This window comes from Hyalella azteca, unplaced genomic scaffold (assembly GCF_000764305.2).
Source record: "Hyalella azteca isolate HAZT.00-mixed unplaced genomic scaffold, Hazt_2.0.2 contig17841, whole genome shotgun sequence".
In the NCBI taxonomy this organism is placed as follows: Eukaryota; Metazoa; Arthropoda; class Malacostraca; order Amphipoda; family Hyalellidae; genus Hyalella; species Hyalella azteca.
This window is the reverse complement of record NW_025947610.1, coordinates 467,553-483,430: the sequence shown is the minus strand read 5'-3', so window position 1 is coordinate 483,430 and position 15,878 is coordinate 467,553. Positions and strand designations below refer to the sequence as shown.

General features: G+C 35.9%; 1 protein-coding gene across 2 annotated transcripts; it reads right to left on the bottom strand.

Moving 5' to 3' along the window:
* Positions 1-521: 521 nt before the first annotated feature.
* Positions 522-12,006, bottom strand: LOC108669765 (myophilin). Of its 2 annotated transcripts, none has more exons than XM_018157171.1 (5): positions 11,953-12,006; positions 8,084-9,507; positions 5,109-5,218; positions 2,741-2,948; positions 522-1,646 (listed from the first exon to the last, which is right to left on the bottom strand). In XM_018157171.1, coding segments are annotated over exons 1-5 (1,929 nt in total). In that variant the 5' UTR covers positions 11,954-12,006; the 3' UTR covers positions 522-1,460. The 2 variants fall into 2 exon arrangements, with proteins under 2 accessions (XP_018012660.1, XP_018012661.1); XM_018157172.2 differs by having other exon boundaries at positions 8,084-8,208; positions 11,953-11,984.
* Positions 12,007-15,878: the final 3,872 nt, after the last annotated feature.

Below are 15,878 nucleotides of genomic sequence, written 5' to 3'. Positions count from 1 at the left end.
ATGGGAAACGGTAGACAAACTCAATATAAGGAAAGCAGAACTCTGGCCACGATATGGAACGATAACTAGCTTTTAATATAAAACGTAAATTTTAATGATACAACTTACAATTTTTTCATTAATGCGTGGCCACTCGAAGTCCTTGTAAAAAGTTTGAATCGCTCAGTTGGCGCAGCCAGAAAATTTAGAAGCGCAAGGTTGCACTGCTGTGGCGGTGACCTCTAGTGCCTCACATTGAAAGAGTGCTATGTTTAATGTCACTTATCGAAGCAAATAGTGTTTTCAGAGATTTAATTGCTTTCGACTTACTAACCTTAATCCATTTAATAAACTATTAATCATTCTGTAGCAAAATGTCAATATAGTTATTAGTTATAGTTAATCAGCAAATTACTCGTCCATTTTCTGACTGATGCAACATCTTTAAATATTTATGCAAAGATAAATGAACAATCTGCTAATAATTTAAGGATAACTCAAATCTTCGTTACAGATGAAGGAAGGATAATAAAAATACCTCATGATCTTAGCTTAACGTATTTCACTTCTTATAAATAAATATAACAGTTTAGACTTTGCGGTACATTTGTCACAAGCATATCACAAGGTAATATGAAACAGCTGTCGGACGAATATATTTTAAACCTTTATTTTGAAAATAAGACATCGTACTTCTTGCACGCATATAAAGTAGATTCCACACCTGACGTGCCAGGCGCACAAAATCACTAGAAAATGGTCGCTAAAATGTTGATCAATTTATTCTATACTAAGTCTCCGTCAATTTACTGGACAAGGTTTGCCTACGACTTACTGGGTTGGGGCAGCTCGATTGCACAATGGTCATTGCACTACCACAAGCTAGGAAAGCAACGCTGAAATTTGCAGTGCAACTTACATTTTAGTAACAATGATGTGTTGAAGCTTCTCCAGCCATCGGGCATAAGCACATAAAAGCAAAAATAAAAGTGTCGGCTGAAAACAAACATCACTTTCGACTTGAGTGATGATGAAGTGCTAACGTGAAGGTTTTAACAATGTATCGTCTTCTTTTAACGAAGAAAAGTTAGAATAGAATTTCTAGGAAGAAAAAGAAATACTGTGTCATATGGAGTTAACATAAATTTTGTCAAATTGGCTGTTAAAGTGAATTTAAATGCTAGTTCCAAGCATAATGTGTTCGCGTGACAGAACACGAGAATATTCTTATCTTTGTTACGCACAGGGGCTTGATCGAAAGGAATAAATAATTGTGTTCCGATTTCTATTTAGGACTAATAACCTGAAATTCCCTAATAGAATAAAGCGATGTAAAAACTACAATTAGAAAGATTATTTTAAGGATTTTTAACGCCAACTTTGTTGATGAAGATTTCCTTTCTTTTGTATTTTTTTACCGAATATTGACGACCGCAAGTCAAGTGCCACAACAGGAAACAATTGTCCCCCCATAGAAATCTTTACTTGTAGAGCGAATGCTTATTCTTAACTTTCTGCTCCTGCTCCTTGCTGCTCGTGAGCTGAGCCAACACCTCCTTCGTGTCACGGTGGCCAGGTATAACGACCTTCGTCGGTCCCTCCTTCAGGAAACTCGGTTCATCCCCCAGCTGCGGGGTGTCTTCTCCCAGGGATGGATCAGACTGCGCCTGCAGGAAAAAATTGCAAATTTTTCATAGCTCTCAAAATTTTTTAAGTCAACCTCATGCTGATAATTGTGCTTCAAATAGTCAGGGTTGTCTCCGAGGCGTATTGTGAGTGTTATTAAATAGTCATTATTATGACAACATAATAAAAATATAACAGTTTCTACTTTGACTATCTCATGTTTGACCGTCGCCTATTCTTAACCACCCTTGAACTTTGCCAATTTCAAAAAAAAAATTTACAGAGTGTTGGAGGTTTCGAACCCCCTAAAGCGCTGCTCCAATATTAACCGCTCGGTCATTCGAACTAAATTTATAATAGGTAACAAAATTTGCGAATGATTCTAGCGAGAAAATACTGTGTAAAATAGTTGGAATTAACGAAGATTAAGTCGTGATTTCCAACTTGCCGTTTTCTTAATGATTTATTTGGTTTTCATTTCTGTGGATATTATCAACAATCGTTCTTTCATTTTTTGCAATTGTAAAAACTGAAACGTAGTCACTCATATATATTTTCAAAAATATTTAATATATAAAGCCTTTTTAACCGCAATACTGAGTTAAACTATTCCAGAATAAAAATCTTTCTATAAGGTGCAGACGACAAGTGTCCCATCAACGAATTTAAAGAGAAATTGTCTACCACGCCCGAAACGTGCCAAAAGTGATCTAATTGTGTCTCAATGAAAGACATCTTTCTAACCGCTGTGGCAAACTGTTTTTGCGAAGTTGGGAATTTACCGAACCTGACGTCATGAAGTTCTGCGAATGGGTGATTCATGACAATTTCTTACGTATAACTCACGTCGTTGCCGAGTCTTTTGATAATTAAATGGCCCACATGTCCTGATTCTGAGAAGTCACGTTCGTATCTATACTGTCCTTTTCTCGTGACAATTTATTACCAATTATCATGGCCGATCATCAAGCCCACGAACTTATGTATCTTTCATGGATTTAATTAGAGCACCAAAACATAGAATAGCTCATGAACGAGCTCAATAAAATTTACCAAATCACTTTATGCGAAATCCCCTTTTTTCAACAAATTTTGGTATTATGTAAACTATTGTCGCTCAATCCTCATGACTCACTATTTTAGCGAGAGCATAAATACACCGGGTGACTCTGGGCAGGTGTCGCAGGTGCAAGAGATCTTCTGGAAAGAAGAGTTTGGCCTTCGGCACTCCGTACTTCTCTGCCGCCTTCAGGAAGTTGTTGATGTTCTTCTGCTTGCTGCGCGCGCCTTCCCATGTGATCTCCTCTTCCGGGATACAGTTCGGAACAATGCGGTTCATCAACCTGGGGTGAAAGAAAGGTGGGTTCATCAACCTGGGGGACAAATTTGGAGTGCGGTTCTTCAACCTGGGGGCACAGAAGTGGAGTGTGGTTCATAAGCCTGGGGGCAAAAGTGGAGTGTGGTTCATCAATCTGGGGGGCCAAAGGGGGAGTGCGGTTCATCAACCTGGGGGGCAAAAGTGGTGTGCGGTTCACCAACTTGGGGACAACAGTGGAGTGTGGTTCATAAACCTGGGGGCAAAAGTGGAAAGTGGTTCATCATTTAATAAAATTGGAAAAATTGGAGTGTGGTTCATCAACGCGAGGTAACAAGCATGTAATGCGGTTCATTAACCTGATTCAGCGACCAATTCCAGCGGCCGGAAAACAAAAGTGGGACTGCTAATTTTATTATTTTATTGACATTAATTATCAACGTCGCTCTTGGTGATGAATATTGATTATCTTCACGTTTTTTTTTTCAATTTAGATTTCCAAAATTTTATTGAATTTCAATTGTACATAAATTGAGATAGAATCACTTCATCAAAATTATTTCTCTATTTTGCTTTTATTAAATTCAATCGATATTCGTAAAAGTACGTTTAAGATAAACGAAGAGAGGAAGAGAACTTGTAGTAACGAATATTTATTAATGATTTCATTAATCAATTGATCGCTTTCGTTATCCGTGTTGGGATGAGGGCTGACAGCGCACCTGTGCCGCGCTAAAAAATGAAGCTTTATGAAGCCTCAGACGCGCTCTTTGATCTCAAGAAGCTTGATGCATTTTACGCCTACTTGAGCTGTCGTACATGAATGGCGCTGCATCGCAATTTAAATTATTAATGATTATAAAGAAAACCTTGACAGAATGCAGATATTGCATTGAGGACAGAACTACTGAAGGCATTTTGGTCTATATGGGATATAATTTAGCACACTCATGCATTGGTGCATTTTAAAGGGTATTTTTTTAAATGAAATTCAATACTCAAGTCACTGGTAATGAAAGAATTCACTTACTTTTTAGACGACTGATAAGAGGAGTAAATATATCTGTGCTCTACGAAAACTCTACGATTATCCTGTATTAGAAATATTTCGTCTCTTAAATAAAGGAATATTACTGCTTACAAGTATGAATGTATGTCGACTCTTCGCTATGTCAATAAGCAACCGCCCTTTGGATTATTCACTTATTCCAGTTATTTTCTTGAAATAATTATTATTGGCCAATTAGTTGCAAATTGTGTGGCCTACCTATAATAATATTCGATTATCTGCTTGTTTCACAAAACACAGTCGTTCCAGAAAATAAGGCTGTAGATTTCCTTCTCACGCCCATTAAATTTAATGCCTTTAATTATCAGGTACAATTTCTTCCGAACGTTTGCAAAAGAAAGAGTCCCACAGGATAAAATTTATTCTTATTCCCCATTTTTACAAATAAGCAGTCCTACACAACGGAGTGCGATTTCAACCACACTTTAACAAATTGAGACAAAACGATTTCAAGCTAAATTGGATATAATGCAGAAAAATTCTATCTTATGTGTTTTCATTGCTTTCTAGTTTACAAAATAACGAAAGATTTTTATCTAACATGGGAAAATTGCAGCAGCCCCCAAGATGATGATCGATTTCTTTCTTACTTACAAGAATGTAGCCCTCCTTCAAGATATATAGACAATTCTCAGAGTGTCTTACTTGACCAAATGTAGCCGCCCTCACTCGCATAAAATGCAGTCGTTCTTCAAGATTTTAATTTACTTGCACAAAATGCTACCGTTCTAGACAACTAACTACGGTTTATATCTTACCTAATCAAAATGCAGTCGTCCTTCAATATATAGTAGCATTTCTATCTTACCATTTTCTTACGCAATCAGCCTCTAGAGTTTACAGATAAAATGTAAGATTTATAGATTACTCGTATAAAATGTGATCATCCTCCAACATAAAGCCAAATTTTTATTTTACTGGCGCAAAATGTATCCATCAAAATACATCCGAGATAATGTTTGATTATTATCTTACTTGCACAACATGCATCCGTCCTCCAAAACCAACTACGATTTCTATCTTACCTGTTCAAAACACAATTGTCCATCAAGTACGGTTTCTAGCATGCTCGCACAAAATGCACTCGTACTCCATGGTAACGTACAATTTCTGTCTTACTTGCACAAAATGCATCCATCTTTCAGGAAGAACTCGAAGTCGACACGCGCCGCTTCGTCTATCATGTTGTAGATCCAGATCAGTATTTGACTCTCTTTGATAGAGTCTCGCTGTCGGGGGGAAAACCGAAACTTACTTTAACTTACTGTCTTGAGATGGCAAATTTTCTTGCATTTTAGGTATTTTAAGGGAATTTTGTTCGTTTTTAATCATTAGTTGGGCCACGAAATTTACTTTATCGTATGACGTGATTTTAAACACGGATACTTGATTGTGAATCGTTAAGAACTAAGGATTATTTATATCGTGCGCAATAATTATTAATTTTTTTTATGATTACATTAATCATTGCCAACAATCAACTGCAATTTGACTCCTTTGGAACTCACTCAAGAGTTGACAGCGTGCAGCATTCATTGTAAAGGTTAAAAGAGAATTAAATAGCGAGAATTCAACTAGGTATTACGATGAACATTTTACTTCGGAATTTACAAACTCTAAAATTTATCTGAAGAAATCACGCTTTTTTAATTAAGTAAAATTCAGGTTGATTGCTGCAAAAACTGTTACATAAATTTTTTGTTGGGTTTAGCATTTTAATCGTTTAGTCACATAAGTAGTTTTCAAAATAACATTAAAAATACCAAGTTTACATATATATTAAGTGGTTATTTTAAGCTTGTGGTGAAGTTTTCTCGTGACAAATGGTGGGCTGAGGTACAAGCAAGAGAAGTACACGAGAAGAAGTTTGTGCCAACAACAGCACCAGCCTCGCCCACTCTATGTGTTGCACGGCTGTCTCATCACCTACATAAAACCTTCATTTGCGTTTAAATACAATAATTTAAATCTTTAGTGACAAAATTCTTCGCTTACTTTTAACTAAAACGAACGAAATCATCACCAACAAAACACGCCATTTACTTTCAATTGCAATAAATGAAATCAGCGGCAAAAAATACCCAATATTCATTTTTAGCTGCAATAAAAGAAATTTTTTTCCGTGGATAAACGAACATCCTCATTAAAAGGAAAGAGATAAGCCCAAGGAAAGGAATTTTTTAGAACGTCCGTTGTTCTCTGGTGTCTTGAGTGTAAACTAACTTCCTGAGAAGCGTTATGGCAGTGACTAAAGTTAAATTTTAGGTGTGTTGGTCCCATCAAATGAAAGACAATCGGTTAGTTTAGAACCGCCGTGAAGACCAACATATCCATCGCAAATCCATTCGAAACATAGTCTTCGAATAAAAAACATGTCTATCGCTAAGATGAACAACGACAATATGTGTAAATCTCTTCTGGTATATTTACATGAACAGTGCTTAACGAAAATTGAAATACTGATGTAGTTAGGACTTGTAGTTGAAGAAAAAAATCTTCACTAATTGCTGAAGGTTAACCTCTCTCCGTGAATAATAATTACTTCTGCGAATTTAAGCTAGTGTGTCGAGGTTACGGCTGAACTCGTCTTTGTTATTTTTTTGGTCGTTTATGGCCGTTTTCGCGGCCGCAAATCGACCTCGCCTGTGCCTTGTGTGTCAAGGGTGGGTAGAGCTGTGCATGGCTGATGCCCTAAAATGATACTAGCTGCTTTCACAAAGAAATTATCAAGTTCTTTTTTGGAAATGTAAATAAATTCATGGTAAATTTGAGTCTCGTGAATGCTAGGGCACTATTTTTATGAATTAATGTTAACTTGTTAATAAATAACCGTAAATTTACTGTACTTTATTTCGATAGTAATTCAGTAGGGTACTTAAATGTGATAATTATTTTGGACGGGTACCTAGGAAGAATGGTAATCTAATAAGGTATTTTCATCGTACAAGGAATAATTACATCTGTTACAAACCTTCATTAATTCGGTTAAATAGTCACATCACGAGTGTTCAGTTGTGAATATATTATATCAATTATAAAATGAATGAAGACAACTAATATAGGCGAAACATTGCGGCGAACCCACCGCAATTTTTGTTTATGGAAATTTAGTCGAAATAAAATTTTAACCATACCTGAAATGATCATGATATTCGTAAAATTTTACTGGTGATTTTGTTTAACCTGTATTTTTGTTTAAAATATTCAGGTGATTTTGTTTCAATAATGCGTGTAAATTATCTAAAATAAATGTGCTGTGGTCCTAAGTTATGTATTAATTTAAGTTTATACCATGATACTCAATTTTATTGTACAATAAAGGAAGCTGACAGTTTCAATATTGACGAAATTAAATCAAGTTGTTGAGGCATTTTCCATTCGTCGAATCCTAAAGATAAGTGGGAAAAACTAAAACCCAAACCCGGACACTCCAGTGTTTAGCGTAGAACGACCTGATCAAGTCTGGAAACGAATTGTAGGTACAACAGCATGAAGCATTGTACGGTATTTATAGAAGTTAAACTGAAAATGAGGTTTTACGTTGCCTCCCAATCTCATGTGAGCAAAAAATGTTGAACGCAAACTTCATTCACTCAGGATTAGTCTAGTCTCTCAGGATCTTTTAAGGAAAGAATAATTTTAATTTTACGATTAAATTTAGCAAAAGACCACTATCAAATCTTGTCATATTAATTTTGCCTAGGTATTTTTACCATGAAGAAAAGAGCACGAATGTAGGAATATTATTCAAGTCTGAAAAAATTCAGTAGATCAATTCAAGCCAAATTTTTCCCTTTAAAAAATTCAGAAATGATGAAAAGTCATGCAACAATAGAATGTCGTTCAATTGAAGTTCGTTATTTTCCAGCATAAAATTACTAAATTTACCGAAGATGCATTGATAGACGGTTTAAAATCGCTAACTTTGATACCTTGCATGAACTGTTTTATTAAATGAAAGCATGATACAATATGGTCTTGAAATAGTCACTAAGTCTCGTCTCTAAAATGATGTGATATGGTACAATGATATATGACGAAATACAGTATAATACATAATATGATGATAGTAAATGATTTGAGTTTCAACTTACCATGTGCGGTTCAAGAGTTTCCGGCTCTCCAGCACAGTTGAGATTTTCTGTATTCGCAGCGGCTGACATTTTCGCTAAATATTTCTTAAACTTGGCTTGAGCGTCTAAAGCCCTTTGTTCTGGATCTTTTGCAACGTGGGAAGGAGTGAGAAATGATGTTGTATCAGATAATTGAGAAGATGATTGTGCTTGTTTGGTTGAGTGGGAATGTTTTCGGTGACTTTTTCTACCACTTTTACGTCTGTGGCGTGACGTCAATTCTTGCGTTGTGTTAGTCAGGGTTGCGTTAATTGACTGACATGAAACAATAGAAAGAGGAGTAAGAAGTTGTTGATTAGTTTGTTTATCGTTTTCTGGTGCAGTTAGTGACGAACTTAAAACCTCAAACTCTGTCATTTCTTCATTAGTAACCGATAGAGTACTTTCGAAGTTCGAAGTATTTCGCGGCATGTCACGCTCGACACTTGGAACCACTTTTGTGGAGGTCTGAGAATTCTGATCACTTGAACCTACTTCATCTGTTCTTGTTCTGTTCACTGGTTCACTAGTTTCTACGGATTCAGAAACCACAAGTTTTGTTTGAATGCACGGCTCTTCGATAACTTCACGTTTATTAATATCATTGACGTCTGTTTCATCTAAACCGGCATTGCTATAAGATTGTACTATACTATCATCCACAATATCTATTTTCACTTCCAAACTCTCACTTCCACCCAACCGTGCACTGCAATCCTCATAGTCATCGTCCGCAACTTTGTTTCTCTTAATGGCGATCTCGAAGTCATTGAGTAACTCGTTGTGATCGTCGTCAAGTTTCCTAACATTTCTTGATACATACTCCTCACATTTATGCCATAAAATTTCCTCTTCTTTATCGATGAGGTTCTCATAAATATCATCGAGAACTTTATTGACAATAGGTTCATCATTATCACTAGGCTTGGTAAATACTTCAGGTGTTTCGCCGGTGGCCAATTGGGTTTCAACGATGCTACTTTCAACGTCCGAAAGGGAAACTTTTAACGGATTTTTTGTTGATTCTGTGTCGTATTGGTTTTCTACCTCTTCATCTGAAGAATGTTTTCTCTCTTCTATTAGATCGGTAATATCAACAGCAACTAAATTAGCAAAAGCTTTCCTCGGTTTGAAGACAGTTTCTTGTTGCAGGACATCAAGGCTCAGCAAATCATTACTTGGAGGAGGGGGTAAGTCTATTAATGTGTTACATAGGCTGTCATATGCTTGATTGTCGCGTATGCAGTTTTTTAGGATGGACTTTTGTGTGGTAGAACTGAGCAGACTGGCGACTTCAGTGAAGGATACGATAGAAGGATAGTTGCCCAATACCAGCGCTGGAGGAGAGGCCTCGGCGGAAGGACGAGGCTGCAGATCAAAATCGACTTTCCTCTTTTTGACGACCACTGTCATGGACACACCAACGCATGTTAATAATGTAAATATGATTTATTCCAGTGATTTGAATAAATAAGTCATTCCAAACGCAGATTCAAGCAAAAAATAAGAAGAAGATAAATAATTACGCATGTTCCAGGAAATGATTCAATTTTCTTAAGGGTAGACAAAAAAATGTAGGGGAAAATGGCAGTTTTTTTTCAAAATGGTCTGTTTTTATTAGGTTATTATGGGATCATCGTATTGACCAGTATTTATGCATTTTTCAGAGAAGGCGAATGAATGACTTTGCAAGGAAGTCTGCATAATTTATTCGAGGTTTGTACCGTAAAAAATTTAATTTACTATCAGGATAAGTCAAAAAATCTGTTGTTAAAAAAATGTTATTAAAATCCACTCTTGGCATTTCTATTGAAAAAGCTAGATCTGATAATAAAGCAAGGAGCTGAACCAAAGCAAGGATTAAATTAATAGGAATGTCTTTTTCGTCACACAGACTTATGACGTCATCAAATTCTCGCAACCGATTTTGCGACAAGTAATCAGAATCTTATGGGCGGCTTGGAGAAGGGCATGATCGTTCCCAGAAAGTACGAATGCTCGCCCTTCTAAAATACCAGCGAGCCTCCGGCAGCAAGTTCATGCCGTTGCTGTTATAAGATTAACAACATTCACTGTTGATTCAACGAGACGAAAGTCTGGCATTAGTCCTTCATTGAATTATGGCGATTCTGCAATTTTTACAGAGTAAAGAGTCTAGCAAAGTCACTTTTAGCTTATCACAATCAAACAAAAATTGTTGCAAGTAAAGATAACTGAAGTAAAAATTATTAGAGCAAAAATAAAGCTAAATATTTCGTTACGTTTTCGGCGCTTGTTAGAAATTCTATGCAAAATGCAGCACTTCATTAAAAAGCTTCACTCACTCAGAGAAATGTATTATGCTTTGTCCTAATAACGATCACAATTTTCGCCCTTGTGTGGATCACATTAGCTCAGTTTAAGACGATAGAAAGGCGTATCTGTGGCTCGAGCAGATAATTTACTATTTGGACAACATGACTTGCTCATTTTTCCCAGTGCTTGAATGAAGCTTTGAAGTTGAACCAACACAACGTTTTTAAGTAGAAAAAACAGTACACACTGAGCGTTAGTAGCCAGCGTTGGCAACCTGCGTTGCGTTAGCGGGAACTGAGATGCAGCGCATTTGCTTGAAGTTCTTCGCACTCTGATCGAGGTATGTGGAAGAATGTTTTGTAAGTGTCGAATGTTCCTGAGAATTTTGTGCATCTATTGTGTTTGGATAAATATTCATGGTATTGTCTAAAGATGATTCCAAAGAGAGCTCATGATGACGATTACTGAGTTGAACGAATGTTTTGGAAGTGCCGAATGTTTCTGTAAATGTTGTTCAGGGGCTTTAAGATGATTATTTTGCGATCTGAGTGCGTAATGTGATATTAATTCATAAGCTCACGTCTTGATATCACTCATTTCAATTCATGTTGACCTAACTCTTCTCTTGTGTAATTACTCTAACTGGTATTGAGTCTGTTATTTTTTCATGTCTTTGCAACTGGATTCAGATCTTGTTCGTATTCGAATATTTCGATTTATATTTAAGTATTAATGGCGCAATATTTGGTGTGAATTAATTTAAAAAATACTTAGAAAGGATACACAACAACGCGTTTACAAAGTGTTTAACGCTTGTCATTTAGGTGGGGTATTCGAAACTATAAATTGTTTGCAAAAACTTCAACATGATTCAGCGTAAATTTAGATATACTGGTTATTTAAATGAATTATTTACTTCATTGTTTGCTTCAACTTGTTTTTCCGTGTTTCTTTTGAGGAAATTATGTTAAAGTTTAACAAATTATGCAAAGATTTAATTGAAATGTCTATAATTAAGCCAGATTTTTCTTTCGACGTCCTGGGCTCTCAATATAAACCAAGATAACCGATAAGTAGGAATCGAAAAAAGGATCGTTGGTAAATTATTGGCCAAAACCATTTTTACTGTTCAATTCGTAAGGGATTTATTATTTTATTTAGTTATTGATTCGTTTAAATCATGAATTAGATTGGATTAATGGAAGAAAAGTGGAGTGATTTATGACGATCTTTGAAAGTTATTTTGATATATATGATGCTTCTTTTCTATGAGGCTGGACATTAATGAAGAAATAATTAAATATCCATCAACATGAAAATATATGTATGATAAACCGTCAATATCTACGTCTACTATTACAACTCTACTTTTATATTCTTCAAAATATTGCAGACGATTCATCGGGAGTTATTTAGTAACTAACGGTAATCCGTCTATGAATTTTAATTAGGAATTACTATTTATAGTCCAAGTTTAAACTGAAGAAGCATGCTTATCTCAACTCTATTGAGCACAACGCCAAACAAAACTGAAATTATAATAACTATGATCAGACTTGTGTGGTTGGTTGCTGGGCTGCAGCTCACGACACCCGCTCAGCACGACGACCAGAGAGCTACTGCCGCGCCAAGAAGCTTCCTTGTGCAGGTGCCAACACACCGCGACAAATCATGTGTCTTTCGCACATGTGACTAACTCGATGCAGACAATCTTTTTTATTTATTTGAAATTCAACTTATGATTTATATCGCATTTTTGTCATCTGAATCCTTAGTATTCACGATTCTATATGACTTTATTTCGACTTTTACAATAGATTATATTTTATTCACACGGAATCATGTTCGATAAGTAAAAAAAATAGTTTTATTTTGAGGCACGGGAGAATTAAGTTTGAAGACGTTGGCTCTTCATAGACTGCCAGCAATAGTGCCAATTCATATTCATAGTGCCAATCGAGATGACCTACATCAATTATTAATTATAAGGTCGCATTGGCCTACCCACTTCCTTCATTGAGTGCATATAATATTTTTTATAATCCTAATCCCCGCCCATCAAGGACAAATGGAATTTATGGAATAGAGTTGAGAAAAATTGGGTGACGAATGAAGATAAAATGGAGAAAGCGCGAAATACACGAATTTAATTTTATATTATACAAGCAGTATTCGTTAAACAATTTTTACCAAAATGTCTATTTTTTAGAAACAGTTTTATGTTCCAAATGAATCACTTAATATTGTGCGTTATTTTTGACCCATAATATATTGTTGAAACAGACATCTGTGTTAAGACAGAAAATATATTATGATAATAGGAACTTGAAAATTGACAAAAAAATAAAATAAGTTTATGTTGTGGATAATACAATCTGACATTAACTGCCACCAACGCCGGCACGCTTACTTCTCTGAATTAAAAAATGTTTTGGTTCATCGCAACACTTTGCCTCGAAGGCTTAGAGCTTCTAATTTGCCCATAGAAAACTCATTTAACACAGAGTTAATGACTTTTGTCATATCCTTGCAACCAGCGCTGATCACTCCAATGGCTTGTCATCAGGACAAGCCTAAAGTTCAACGTTCATGACTGTAAGGATTTAATCATTTATGCTACAAAATAGCGGTTATCCCGACATCATGGATCTAACTTTATTGCGGACCGGAACTTACTAGGGACGAGTTATTTTAGATATTAAGGTTATTGACTTTACGATCTCATCCTCGGCAGAAGTCTCCTTCTGATCCATATATCATTTGTACATACTGATTGCTGCTGTAATAAAGATAATGTGGGAACTCGTGATCTTCTCCTGTGATGTGCCAAAGCTGATGTAGAGAACCCAAGTGAATTACTACAATGACCTGATAGAGACACATTCGTTTTTAGCGTCCGGATATAGAATGGCTTTTTGATTTTAAAAATAATATGGCAATCGTATGCGTTGTATGGTAAACCGGAATTATTTTTGTCTGCAATATTGTATCACCAAGCACAGCTAAATCATTTGAAAAAATAAGAGTTTTACATGCCGGGTAAACTGTCGTTTTACATTACACATGCTGTAGACTTGCAAACATTGTTTTTGTTTATGTCTTCAATAATTCATCCTGAACAACAGCTGTCCAAACTAAACTTGCTGAAAGTGTTGAACTCATTCGACAAATTATTTGAAAGTCCTCGAAAATTTGGCAGACGCAACTTAGACGAAAAATCACCCGGGAGATGCCGACTTACCGGAAGAAACTCCGAACTTTTCCGTAGCACAGCATAGAAAGTTTGAGTCCGCACCTTTAGTATAAAAATCTCACGGGTTTATCCCTGGCCGTGGACTGGCCGCTGATTTCGCGCACATAATTTTCAACTTGCTGGCGTCAGCGCTAGATTTGAGCGGCTATTTACTGTATGGTGTCAATGGTTCATCAGACATGGACATATTTGCCTGAAACTCCGAGCCTCTTCTCACTTGCACCGAATTTTGCCGAGTAATACCGACTGTTCTCGGCAGGAGGCAAATCGTGACGCAAGCTGATAAATTAAGGGGACTAATTTTATAATGAAGATTACTGATAAAAATCATTAGCATATGAAAGCAATTTGATTATTCTAGACATCTTCAGATGTTTTGAGCAAATAATATAGTTCAAAAGTTGATTTAAAGTCAATGAGATTCCTACAGACCCAGTGACAGATTTATACCTACGAGTACCTTTCATTCAGTGATAGAGATCAAATCAAAGAAGCAATGACGTGATGCACATAATTAGTCCAAGAGCATTCAATTTTTCTTATTATTTACATAAAACACAATGGAATATTCCAATCCGTCATCTATAGAAACAATACAGTTAAAATTCGATTATCGAACAACTCGTATCTTTAAATTCGGAGTCGTTGAAATAATTTACGATAACATCTTACGTTGCAAAACTGGAAAAATCGGCTCAACATTAGGTAGTAATTTTTACCAACTCTTAGCATGCAATTTCCCCAATTTAGAGTCATCGTGTATTTGATAATTCATTAGAAAAGTGAAACAATTTGAATTGCATAAATTTAATGTTCAATTTAAATTTAATAAATATTGCTCCTGTATGATTGCTGATTTTTTATTGTTCCAAGTGAAAAAAAAAGATACAAAAACTAAGCTCATCCATAATTACCACGAAAAAATCAAATTCCGACCAAATCTTTCAAAGAAAATCTCAAGTTGCTCTTCAAATTCCACGAATCTCTCGACTTTGCTTGAATGCTTCGGTGAGATGTATACCTCACAACAGACATCAAACGCGGTCGTCACGGCGTCACTGACTGACGTTAAAACGCTAAAAAAACGTGTTAAGTTAAAATTTTTGTGAAAGATTTGAATGAATTCTTGATGTCTATTATTCCATATCTCAGTTATCCCAGGATAGGCGCGAAGTCGATAAAAGTCTACGGAAGTCACTTCGAATATTTAAGTTACTTCTACGTTTAACTTAGGTTTTTTATTATACTTTACTACTTTAATTTTTTTGGGTCTTGTGTAACCTGTGCTGCCTCGAGTACTTCATGTGTCTTCGCGTGGAAAAAATAAATATAGACCCAGGTCTCTTGAATAATACATTTTCAATTTTTTTATTTTAAGCTTAATGTATAACTAACACTAAACGGTATTATTTCACGGCGATGTTCCGTATTTTTTGCGTGATACCAGACCAGGTAGAAGGTTGAATTCTAAGGTTAATCCGGTTCACGATTATTTCAAACATGAAAATCTTAAGTACGCATCAACAAAGGAACGCACAAAACAAGATATAATCTATGATTCCAATAACAAGGAACCAAAGAGAATCATGAAGGAGTCTTGAGAGAATCCGAAATCTTGAATCGATTAATTTGAAACATAGCATGACTGTACAGTCTAACCTAAATTAACAAATAATCATTTAGCGTTTTATAATTATAGTAGATGTGATTATACGTGGCAAATGCGTATGACTGCATTGAAGATCATGTTGACGAGAGAGTGACCCTCGCAAGAAGATTTCGATGACACCCAAGACGCTCCTCAGTGTCGCGCCGGCGAGCTTCAAGTAAGGGTGTGCGTGTCGTGTTTCCGGTGCTCACCACTGGAACCATTTTCAAACCACAATTCCGATGGGTTCCTCGTGAACATAATATTTAGGACACAAGTGAAATACTGATGCATCTATGCGATCGTTATTGAAATTTACATCAATATATTTGTCCTTTTAACCTACATAGAATTTCGCGTTGCAAAATTAGGCAATTATTCTGCCAAGCCACGTGCTCTTCCCCGCCTCTTGCAGTGCAGGAAAAGTTAAAGACTTTACTTTTACCAAAGGATGCAATAGTATCAAAGAGACAAACTGATTAATACAAGGCCCGATTCACTAATTTGTGTTATGAACCTCAAATTTTTTAGTTATACAAAATTACTAGTAACTACAATTGGATTGAAAAAAGTTTTCAAGA

Excerpts from the sequence above, each read along its gene's own strand:
- LOC108669765 (XM_018157171.1), bottom strand. Across the intron at positions 5,219-8,083 it reads AAACTCTTGAACCGCACATG|CGAGACTCTATCAAAGAGAG; the intron begins GTAAGTTGAAAC and ends TCCCCCCGACAG. Across the intron at positions 1,647-2,740 it reads TTTATGCTCTCGCTAAAATA|GCGCAGTCTGATCCATCCCT; the intron begins GTGAGTCATGAG and ends TTTTTCCTGCAG.